The sequence below is a fragment of the Colossoma macropomum genome, unplaced genomic scaffold, assembly GCF_904425465.1.
Source record: "Colossoma macropomum unplaced genomic scaffold, Colossoma_macropomum, whole genome shotgun sequence".
Taxonomy (NCBI): Eukaryota; Metazoa; Chordata; class Actinopteri; order Characiformes; family Serrasalmidae; genus Colossoma; species Colossoma macropomum.
In genome coordinates, this window is record NW_023494790.1 from 36,386,941 (window position 1) to 36,398,991 (window position 12,051).

The 12,051-nt window shown below is 40.1% G+C and overlaps 1 protein-coding gene and 1 long non-coding RNA gene across 5 annotated transcripts in view; one reads left to right on the forward strand and one right to left on the reverse strand.

The window, feature by feature from the left end:
• The window catches only part of LOC118809717 (tectonic-3-like), a 24,915-nt gene continuing 12,864 nt past the window's right edge, over window positions 1-12,051 (reverse strand). For all 3 annotated transcript variants that reach the window (XM_036573254.1, XM_036573255.1, XM_036573257.1), the window contains exons 3-15: window positions 11,374-11,488; window positions 11,176-11,276; window positions 10,612-10,733; window positions 9,326-9,434; window positions 8,630-8,739; window positions 6,541-6,579; window positions 6,377-6,451; window positions 5,435-5,554; window positions 3,626-3,721; window positions 2,978-3,081; window positions 1,974-2,121; window positions 1,256-1,393; window positions 1-182 (exon numbers count right to left, since the gene is read on the reverse strand). In XM_036573254.1, the coding sequence (XP_036429147.1) occupies window positions 30-182; window positions 1,256-1,393; window positions 1,974-2,121; window positions 2,978-3,081; window positions 3,626-3,721; window positions 5,435-5,554; window positions 6,377-6,451; window positions 6,541-6,579; window positions 8,630-8,739; window positions 9,326-9,434; window positions 10,612-10,733; window positions 11,176-11,276; window positions 11,374-11,488 (1,430 nt within the window). In that variant the 3' untranslated portion in view covers window positions 1-29. The remainder of the gene's footprint in view (window positions 183-1,255; window positions 1,394-1,973; window positions 2,122-2,977; window positions 3,082-3,625; window positions 3,722-5,434; window positions 5,555-6,376; window positions 6,452-6,540; window positions 6,580-8,629; window positions 8,740-9,325; window positions 9,435-10,611; window positions 10,734-11,175; window positions 11,277-11,373; window positions 11,489-12,051) is intronic.
• On the forward strand, window positions 7,996-11,453 carry LOC118809719. Of its 2 annotated transcripts, none has more exons than XR_005007382.1 (3): window positions 7,996-8,194; window positions 11,091-11,286; window positions 11,369-11,453. It is a non-coding gene; the product is annotated as an uncharacterized LOC118809719 (long non-coding RNA). The 2 variants fall into 2 exon arrangements; XR_005007381.1 differs by having other exon boundaries at window positions 7,996-8,155.

Consider the following 12,051-nt stretch of genomic DNA (forward strand, 5'->3'; position numbering starts at 1 on the left):
AGAAGCACATTCCCATAGTTTTGCCACAGCTACTCTCCATCTAGCTCTCCCGCCCCTCCTGTGAAAAAAGCAAAAGGGAATTTCCACTCGGGTTGGGGTTCACCTCTGGGGGCTTCTGGGTAAACTGTGGCGTCAGAGAAAATCACCTCCGTGGTTACGGACAGAGGAGAAGTGACAGGACACTGGGAAGAAAGAGAAGAAAGTCCATTTTTGTGTCAGAAATGACATGAGCAAGTCTATTAGAAGTTACTTAACACAGTTTGAGGTAAATCTGTTATGATTTAGACATACAGTTAGCACAATGCTAACTGGTGGATATAAGCTTCCATAACTTGTTTGCAATATTAGCCTCTTAGTTCCAGTGCAGAATGTAGAGAAACAAACTTCAGACACCAAACGTTTTGGCTGATCATCATTTGGAGTGAAACTGCTTAAATTAGAGTTGCATATTTTGAGTATTTTTGACATTTGAACGTCTGTAAGAGTGAATGATTGCACATCTGGTTGATTTATGGAGAAGAAAAAATAACGGGTTTAACGCTTTAATGCATCATAATACACAAATAGGCGTAATTATCGTAATTATTAGAGCTCAATGCAATTATGTTCCACATTTGTTAGGTTTACAATCATATGCTTGTCACAACAATCACAAGGAGAATTGGGTGCATCAGTTGGATTGGGGAAAATAAAACAAAACAAAGGAGAAAAAGTATTAATGTGTAAATTAACATTGTTAGAAACTGAGACAATCAGCTTTAATTTAGTTGTCGTTTGAAACTGATGTAGAACAAGCGAATTTCTATAGACTATTGTAGTGGCAATCATCGGGGTCCAAGCACTACATGCCATTATGGAGCCAGTAGAACACACAATGGGTTTTTAGAGTGGCCTCGATTTATAAGAGATGTGGGGTCTCAAACGCTTTTTAGCCTTGGTATGATATGCAAGAGTTGTTGAACTAAATGAATTAAAGAATTCAACAATTATCCCTGCATTTTAGTCTATTTTAGTTTAGAATCACTACAATGTTCTTTAAGGAACCATGCCACTAGACTCTGCTACAGGAGATTGGTTTCCAAACTTCTCACCTTTTTGGTTGCTTATGAGTTTTCACATCAATCCTTTCATGTAAATTTTTAGTGCATTTTTTTTTTTGCATAAATAATTGCATTTTTTCAAATAACACATACTGTGAGTGTTTAAATCTGACTTCTAGGCAAAGTATTCTTTAAAGAGGAAGGACTAAGCTTACCTTCAGTATCTGACAGCCGAAGACGTATTTGGCCCCCAGGATGTGGTTTTGCGGCATTGCCAGCAGTCCTCTCTGAGCCCAAAGTACTTGCACTGAGAGGGAGACGGGCAAGAGACAGCCTGTCTCACACACCTCACCCTGCACAGTGCAGCAAAACAAAAGTACACATATACAATAACATATAAAGAAATGTGTTAGCGTTTTTCAACAGCATTACACCCTTTAGGTTGCCAGTACTAACAAGCTGTGTTTTTATATTAATTATTTCTCATTCTGAACTCCTCTGAAATTACGTTGTATTATTGTGGTCATAGTGCAAGTAGAAAAATAAGGCACAAAATCTGGTGCATGTGGATGTGGCAGATATATTTTTAATATATTTTTTCCTCAACAATATTAATTGGTTTTATTTTTAGCCCATTATGGTTATCATTATTTACGTTATGTTTATTATTATTAAACTAGATTTGTTATTCTTTTATTTATATAGCACTTTACAACTGGAACAGCACAAAAAAACGAACTAGTTAAATGTTACTAAAACTGAAAAAATAAAGTAATTAAAAATGGAAAAAAAAAAACAAATGGCCTGTCCAGTGAGGTTTTCACTGTGAACTGATTTTGAGTGGGCTAAACACTGGCCCTCTCTTCTGAGTGAGGTTGTATGTGAAACTGAGGGGGCTCTGTTGTAAAGCTTTAGAGGTGGAGCAGTACTTACTGGAGGGGGCTCGGGACAGTCCTGCAGAATGACCCTGCTCCAGTCTGGCTGTGAACCTGCAGTCATGGCAACCATGTCTGGGGTCGTGGCGCCACACAGAACGCTGTAGAGCTGAGCTCTAAGAGAGCCGCAATCGCGGGATGGAGACCTGAGTCAGGATCACATGGATTAAAGCAAACAGATCTAGATGAGTTCGTTAGTATAATTATTTTCACATTATTTCAATATTTTGACATACTGCTTCCAGAAAAAGAAACAGAGAAGGAGAACAAAAAACAGGTTATTTTACCTCCACTAGCTGCCAGGAAATGGTATCCATAACTCACATACACTGATCAGGCATAACATTATGACCTTGTTTCTACGCTCATTGTCCATTTTATCAGCTCCACTTACTTTGTAGTTTTTAAACACTGTGTCCACTCACTGTCCACTCTATTAGACACTCCTACCTTGTCAGTCCACCTTGTAGATGTAAAGTCAGAGACGATAGCTCATCTACTGCTGCACAGTTTGTGTTGGTCATCCTCTAGTCCTTCATCAGTGGTCACATGACGCTGCCCACAGGACGCTGTTGGCTGGATATTTTTGGTTGGTGGACTATTCTCAGTCCAGCAGTGACACTGAGGTGTTTAAAAACTCCAGCAGCACTGCCGTGTCTGATCCACTCAGACCAGCACAACACACACTAACACACCATCACCACATCAGTGTTACTGCAGGGCTGAGAATGATCCACCACCCAAGTAATACCTGCTCTGTGAGGGTCCATGGGGGTCCTGACCACTGAAGAACAGGGTAAAAGGGGGCTAACAAAGTATGCAGAAAAACAGATGGACTACAGTCTGTAACTGTAGAACTACAAAGTGCACCTATATAGTAAGTGGAGCTGATAAAATGGACAATGAGCGTAGAAACAAGGAGGTGGTCAGAATGTTATGCCTGATCAGTGTAAAGTAGTTAGCATAGTTTGTAGTTCAGACGTTAGTAGGTGTAGATGGTACCTGAAGGTGCAGCCAGTGATGGCGTTGTGGGTGAACAGAATGGGAGCTCGGTTGAACAGGTCTGTAGAACAGTCTCCTCCGACAGACAGTCCCTGGACCGTCAGCTTACACAGAGTTAAAGAGCTTAGACAGTCAACCAGTCACTCGTAATGGATGCTAGTAGCTTCTGACAAGAAGCCCGCTTTAAATAAGGCTGAGTGATATGGTGAAAATGTAGACCTCCAGAGTTTCTTCTGAAATGAAGGGTATTAATAGTGAGTCTGTGCTTCAGTAACAGCCTCTACTCTTCTGGGAAGGCTTTACACTAGATGTTGGCACATTGCTGTGAGGATTTGATTGAACATTAGTGAGGTCAGGTACTGATGTTGGATGTTCAGTTCTGGATCACTCCAACTCATCCCAAAGGTATTGGATGGAGCTGCATCACTCCAGAGAACACAGTTCCACTGCTCCACAGCCCAATGCTCTCCACTGTAGCCCACACTTGGCATTGGGCATGGTGACCCAAGTTCATTCATTAGGGGTGTCTGGATATTTTTTAGACATACCATATAACATCACTTCAAAACACTTTCATGATATAAATCCAATATAAATCATGACATTTAGTAATTCTAGTAAACCTAACAGAAAATGGTAAAAGGATACAGGCTGAGCCTCTTCGCCAAACCAGCCAATCACTGGTGTCCCAACCGTCAAGCCCACCAATGGCGTGCCAGAAGGAGGTGATGACGGCGTGGCCAACTGCAACCCAGTAATTGGATGTTATCAAAGCAATGCAACATCAAATTTACACAGTTATCCACTTACCCCAGAGAACGTCGATCAGCCAAGACCTGTTTGGTGTCCAAACTTAACAACAACAAACACCAATAGTCCAATAGTCCAAAAACCAGTAGTAAATAGCAGACTTGCAGATGTGGTTTAGGGCACAATATGACTTACTGTGAACCATAAAAGAAACAGAATTTCACAGTGCAGTTAAACACTGGGGGCGTCCATTTCAGACAGGTGTTGAGATGAATTCTGACAGGCCCACAGAATCTGACTGCCCTTCACTTCTACACACATCATGCATGTTTTGAATAAACATGCATTCAAGTACAAAGTACAAACAACAAACAACTGCAGAGCAATAAAGTGAGAAAATAAATAAATAAATAGGCAAATAAATAAGGGTCCATTATTAACTACATCACAGTTCTAGTATGAATGAAAATATTCTATATAACTCAGAAAGGGGTGAAAAACAGTAGAAGAAGAAATGGTGAGCATTTAGCGGGGGTCAGATAGCCCTTAAAGTTAGATGTCATTGGATGCGGTCAACGTTCTGGTACAGTAATCAAATTTTACTCTGGGACAGTAAAGTTGGAAAGCTTTTTCACACAGGTAAAAAAGCGTTGCCATATTTTATTAAATCTTAGTGTGGAACATTTTAAAGTCAATCGAACTCGTTCCAGGGTACAATAATGAAGTGTATCTCTGATCCAAAGAGAATGAGATGGGGGGGCAGGCGACTTCCAGTTTAGCACTATAAGGCGTCTGTCCAAAAGGGTCAGAAACGCAACAAAACTGGACTTAAGATTAGAGATTGCTTCTGTAAAGGGAAGAATTCCAACTGCATTGAGTTTGCACTGCACATTCAAAACCTCTGATATCACTGAAAAAAGTTCAGACCAATAACTATAAAGTGATGGACAAGACCAGACTCATATGAATTAGAGAGGCAGGAGCTGAATGGGACCCTCTGTGTTTTTGCTCCAACTCAACTCCCAATGCACAGAGATAGAGAACAAATGTGGACCATCTGGGGGTCCCTGGGGACCACTGCTCAAGATTATGTTCACAGTTTCTATTTGTAAAAATATATATTAAGTTTGAAATTAAATTTGAAGATCAACAGCTATTTATAAAAAGAAACAACAGAAATTGCAAACATAATCTGTGGTGTCCATATGGCGGGAGTCAAAATGTGGCTCAGCGTCTTTTGGCTGTGTTTATCTATTTGGTGAAGTTTCATTCATTTTCATAGCTAATAACAGTTTGCACTGTGCCCTAAATCACATTGGTAAATCTGTGCAACCTTAACCCTTGTTTGGTGTTCAGGTCTGTGGGACCCATTTTCAATGCTTACCAAAAGATAAAAATGATGTGATTTATTATTATTTCAACCTCAGATTCTAGTGTTAACCTCATAGCTCTAGTTTAAAACTTTAGGCCAGAGTACACCGACGGGACAAACACAAATGTTTGATTGTTGAAAGACTGTAGATTGTTCTCTTCCCATTCACTCTAGTTTCTGAATGTTCTAAGGACAACTGCAAACATTAGAACACCTGTTGGTGCACTCTGGCCTTAAAGAAGCTAAATTTGGACATCATGTCTGATCTATTAAAGGAGAAGTTTTCCTATTAGAATGAATGTGTCATATATTAATCAGCTGCTTAGGAGAAGTACCTGAAATTGCACCGTGTGCTGTTGCAGTAGCTGGGTGCCAAAACTTGCGTTAGCCAACTCTGCTCTCAGTGTAGCCGCGGTAATCTCCCCTGCGCCCGTGTATGTGATCACATACTCCACCTGAGACAGACAGCAATATATGCCCACTTAGCACAGGCACTAATATCATGGTCAAAGCTTTATCAACATCTAGATTAAGGCCCAATCCCATTTCTTATTTTTACCCCGACCCCTTGTTTTCATCTTACCCATTGAAGCTGAGTTACAAGGGGTAGTGGTTGAAATCTTCCTCTATGAAATGGGACCCTCAAATAAAAAAGAACATTACTTCATTAACAGCTACCAGCGCTGCTCTGTAGGCGACGCTGCCAGTCTGCAGTGACAGCAGAGGACGGTAAAGTTCAGCTCCTCACTGCTGGGCTTTAGTTACATTTAGGGAATCATATGCCTTCAAAGAGGGGGGCAATTATTTATTATCACCCACCACTAATTCTTCAGTGATATGAAGCTGAAGCCAGATATTCACCAGCTCTTACATTCTGGCACTTCAGGCATCAGAACTGCTGGACTATTTAAGGTGGAACAGGAAATTTAGCATACAGTTAGCGATTTTTTCTGCATGTTATGAAGAAAACGACCATAATACATTGAAACAACATTAAACTAAGATAATACAGTGGTTATCATAATTTTTAATAAAGTTTGTGTGTTTCTTTGGTCTCTTGTTCAGCCATCTTGCCGGTCTTTCTCATAACTCTCTGTTTGGAGTCTCTGAAAAACCTCCGTTTGGAGGGTCATGTAGCTCTAACACTTCGCCCTACCCCTCTATCTCAACAAAAACCGGGACACCCTACCCCTAGACGTGAACTCGCAAAACAGAGGGCTAAGGGCTCAGTGGTAGGGGCGAGGGGTAAAATGAGATTGGGCCTAACTTGCACTGACCTTTGACACCACATTCACACAGAAGCCATTATGTTCACTGGGTTCAAGCTGGCTGGACAACGGGATAACTGGGATCTGAAATTAAAAAAAGAACATACTGTCAGACAGAATGGTAATCAGAAGAATCTAAAACGTACACGTATATATGAATTTTTGTAGTTTACCGTTAGATTTGGCATGTCCACTTTTGAGAGACGTGGAACCTGCAAAAGTTCCAGATATTAGTAAAGGGGCCTTCTGGCTTAAAGTGTTCAAAATGTACATCAACATACTATTTTACAGTGTTATAAAGTATTTTGTAGCACAGCATTATATCTGAATGCTTTATCGGTTTGACAGAATTCATGACTGTAGTTCGTTTTCATTCATCAACGTCCTCTTACTACAATCTCCAGCATGCATCACACAAATGCACAATACAAACACAAGAGCTGTGTTCCAAAGCCTAGGCTGCATTTTTCGGCCGCTACGTCATAGAAGGCTTTTCCAAAGTGAAGCACCCTTCGTATACAGCCTAGAAATGCAGCCTACGTTCTGAGTGATTTCAAGGACGCATCAGATGTTTCCTTCCAGGCCTTCAGTTACCCACAATTCTGTGAGCACGAACGACGCAAAGGAAAAAAAAACAATAAAACAGCATCACAAAAATGGTGGAAAACAGAGCCGTTGGAGGAGAGCTGGTTTTAAAATTGTAAGTTGTTCGATTGCAAGTAAAAAAGTCATAACAAGGAAGTGGCTGTCTCCTGATCCCCCTACGCTGGATGACTGGATAAACCTGGTCAATGAAATATATCTAACGGAAAAAATGACTTTTTCTATTAGACTGAAGATGACAAAACTTGTAAAATTCTGGTTAAAATGGGTTAATTATATAAAGTCTGTAAGACCAGAGTTTGTAGAGATATAATGTGAGTGAGTACTCCCTCCCTTTTTTATTTATTTTTTAATTTTTAATTTTTTCATTTATTTATTTATTTTATTTTATTTTATTTCCCCCCCCTCCTTTTTCTTCTTACCTAACCCCTTTTAATTTTTACCCCAAGGCATCTCCTCAGCTTTTAATGTATATAGTTATTTGTTTACTTTTACAGAATGTCAAAAAGAAGGGAAAAAAAAAGATTTTTTTTTAAAGAATAAAAAAGATGGAGAGATATAGATCACAAGGTGTATGAAAGGATATATATAATTGGAAATTAACATGTGCATAGAATTGTATGTTGTCATTGCATTGCTTTTGAATGTCTCCCCTGGAAAAAATACAATAAAAAAAAAAATAATAATAAAAAATATATAATGTAAGTTGTTCATTTGTCTTCATAACCTTATAAAGTGTAAAATGCTTGATTAAAGCATTCGTCCATGTATCATATTTTAATCAGAAGTATTTGTATATATGTAATTTTACATGAGCTTGTTGGCGTATTAGCTACCACAGCAACAAACACAAAGCAGCGGGCTCCATGTGAGTTCCCTCACAAGTTTCGCGCCACAATTGCAAGAGGCGGGACCTTTCTTGTGACGTCACCACGGAGCCTTGTTAGGACTGCTCCATTTGTGTGACCAACAGGCTACTAAGGAGGAGTCTTCATAGGACAGGCCTACCTCGGACCCGCCCTACCTCGGCTGCAGCCCAGGCTTTGGAACGCAGCTAAAGAATCCCTGTGGTGTCAACCAACCCTGACAGCTAGCCTAGCTGCTGATCTACAGGCTAACAACCAAGCTAACATAACTCCTGCCTCAACCGGTGAACAAAAGCCAGAGAACAGGAGCCAAGCTGAGGTATCTGGAAGCTAAGTAGCTACACTGCTGACTTTAGCTGTAAGCTTGTTGTCCTCTTTATCTGATGAGTCTTTCTGTCGTTTAGATAATGTATTCCCTCCATTGTAATGATTATTTGAAGACAGCTACTGCAGTAATACAGCTTCAATAAAAAACGGATTCCTTGCAAAAACATTAGCTATACAAATAATACTAGCCTTCCTTCTGCATTCACCAGCTAGTAGGAAAAAAGATCACCCCCCAACCTTAAAGACACAGCAGAAGGGGGTCTCAGGACTCCCCCAAACACACAATACCACCGCTGTGAAGCGCCACCGCATCTTTTCGAACTGCTGCTCCCCTCCATATTTTCAAATGTATTACTTGGGTCTGACGAGGACTAGTGCAAAATGGTGTATACCACTGAAAACAGCATTCTTCTGTCACAATCTTTTCTGAAATCTGGTGATTTGAGGTAGATTTACCCAGACCTACCCTGAGGAGGCTGAAGCCAGTGAACGAACGAACGCTCAGCGCGCCATCTCTTCCACAAGACTGAGCGCTCACAGCTCGTGAACAGGACAGAGAGCCAGAACGCAGGAACTCTGAGAAAGAAAGAAACACAATGAAACATGTAAACGCAACTACTTTCCTATGGTTGTCTATGGCTGTCGTTTCCTTCGTGTATGTACTACAATCTCCAGAGCAGCCTTGAGTGCCTCCACTCAATTACCATTTCATGAGCTCCACCAACCTAACAGGCCTCTATATACTTCTGAAGTCATCATTCTGTAGGAACGCCAGATCTAAGGTGGTTTTCTCTGTGACAGAAATGAGTGGAACTTCGGAAATCACTGCTATCGCGCCCCTGTTTGGAGTCATGTGTTTGCATGATCTCAAGGAATTTGACCGAGGAATGCTTATAATGTTAACAATGGAAATAACGTCAAGTCCCACCTCCCTTGGTTATTGTTGCCACGTCCACATGACCAACTGCATGTTTCGTTATAGAGAGAACAAAATTAGTCCCGTTTAACTGGATTTAGTGCAACACAGTATTCCAAATATTGAGTAAAACCATCGCATTCACAGTTTTTGATAGTATTTTTTAAGTGTAGCACTACTGAAGCGCAACTCTAATCATTTTTTATTCCTGTCAAACAGCTGAACAAAATGAAAATTCAGCCATACTTGCAGGATTGCGGTCCACGCAGGAAGAAGATGCCGCCCCTGGCGATGGGTGTCTGAGCACGCTCACTATGGATGTGTTGTTGTAATATGTCAGAATGATGTCGTCCACCTGTTACAAAGAGAAATGGTCAGTGCTAAATATGATGTTCCACCTGGCCAAGTATTTAAAGCATTTTCAATGAAATATAGGGTTTAAGTGATTTGCACATTATTGCATTTTGTTTCTATTTATATTTTTCACAGCGTCCCAACTTTTTTGGAAATAGGGTTGTATTTAGAACCATGAGTTCTATATATAATCCCATACCAAAAAATTGGGAACAGGGTGCAAAATGTAAATAAAAACAGAATGCAATGATGTGCAAATCATTTAAACCATATGTTTAACTGAAAATAGTACAAAGACAACAAATCAAATGTTGAAACTGAAAAAGTTTATTGTTCTTTGAAAAATATATGCTCCTTTTTAAATATGATGCCAACAGCACGGTCCAAAGTTGGGACGGGGACATGTTTACCTCTGTGTTGCATCACACACGAGGAGACACTGATGTAGTTTTGAAAGTGAAATGTTTTCCCATTCTTGTCTGATACATGGATTTCAGCTGCTCAGCAGCTCTTTTGTCATATTTTTCATTCCATAATGCGCCAAATGTTTTTCGGTGGTGACAGATCTGGGCTGCAGGCAGGTCAGTTTAGCACCCGGACTCTTTTACTACGGAGCAATGCTGCTGTAATACATGCAGAATGTGGTTTTACATTGTCTTGCTGAAATAATCAAGACCTTCCCTGAAAAAGACGTCGTCTGGATGGCAGCATATGTTGCTCCAAAACCTGTAAATATCGTTCAGCATTAATGGTGCCTTCACAGATGTGCACGTCACCCATGCCATCACAGATGTTGGCTTTTGAACTGTGCTGATAACAAACCAGATGGTCTTTAGCCCAGGGGACGCAGCGCCTATGAATTTGAAGAATTTCAAATGTTGATTCGTCGGACCACAGAAGGCAGCGGCGTTTCTGGATCCTGTTTCTATACTGAGGTGAGAAAATCTGTTTTTCAGTAAGGGCAATACTTAATTAAAATTCCTGAGGACAAAAAACTATGATGACTCTGCATCAAAAAAATTTTAATTAGCATTCAGCACCGATCACATGGAATGACTCCTATACACACCTACAGAACAGATGATGAGTCAAACGAATGAATATCCCAGACTACTTATTCCGTTACGTCTTAGAACTCTGTTCAGTAGTTTTATTTTACAGTAGACCAAGCGGCGCACCTTGTAGAAGCTTGAGTTGCGGCTGCGGTAGGGGGTGGGCTCCCGTATTGAGAAATGAGGAGAGAAGATGGAGAACGGCCCCTCAGAGAGGGCAGGCAGGGTCTGCGCTACTACGTCCATCTCTAAATGTAAAAAAGAAAAAAGTGAACGTTTACTTTCGTGCACATCAGCACACATTTGCACAAGACTGTCCTGAAAAACATCCTGAAAAAACATCTCCAAAAACTTTACAGGAGAACGCAATAAATTCTTTACTTTCAATGTAAAAAGATTTTATTCCAAGCAATTTTGGATCATTTCTATTGGTCCAATCATTATGAAATTTTCTTTGACCATTTTCCATTTTTAAACTTCTCCTCATCCACAAGGATTGAACAGGCTGTTTATGTTACAAGTGATTATGCATTAAAATGTGCAGAACTGAGTTCTCTGTAGATGATGTGCTTATTTTTCCCTTTGAAAACATGTAATCTGACCAGGGGCGCCCAGTCTTTTGTATGAGGATCTGATAAAGGCTAAAAGGGAACCAGTGCACTGAAGGATCTGTGCTGAAAGGAACCTTACCGTTCCCTTTCCGAACGCAGAAGAGCGAGTCAGTCACTGTCACCAGCTGGGGGTCCACGTTGGCTCGGAACATCAGCCAGCTCTCAACACACACTCCAGGCCTCAAATCAAGTGAGACACTTCAATATTCACAACATTTCTCTAAATATCTAATATCTGTTTACATTAATACTAAATATCAGTCCATCCCTAGTTTACCTGGTTTCCTGCCTGCATCCACTGAAAACAGAGCTCAGGTTGGCAACTCCACAATCCACCACATCACAGCAGCAGCCGATGTCACAGAAATCTGGCGTGAGATCACAAATGCAATCTGCAGCCAAAGGAACACCGTGAAACATGGATCATGTTAGCAGATGTTTGAGCAGCGATCCCTAGTTGAAAACATCACCAGGGGTTCCAGATATTGTGGAACAAAGTGAATTGAAAAAATATAAATTACTGCCTGATATTGAAAAAACTCTATTTGGATTAGAAACTAAATTAAAATACTGATACATCATGACTTTGGTGCAATATTAATTTCAAGTATATCCCAATACTGATGCCACTATTTCACAGCAGGTAATCAGCAGATGTGTAAAAGGGTTAATTTATGGATAAAAGGTTGAAAGGTCCCCTACAAAACTTTGGTAAAACTAAAACAGTTGTTTTTGGGAACTATTTTGCTTACAAATGTGCGTACAATAGAAAACTCCCTAACACCCTGTACACTGTGTTTAAATATACTTTTTGTTGATTTTCTAAGTGAAAGTAAAGTAACTTAAATACAGCATTTTTCTGCTAATTTTAGCGCACAATTCATATTTATTTGCTGAGTTTAACATCAAACTCAAACATAACATGTTTAACTTTTGCGCAGGCCACATTTTATGT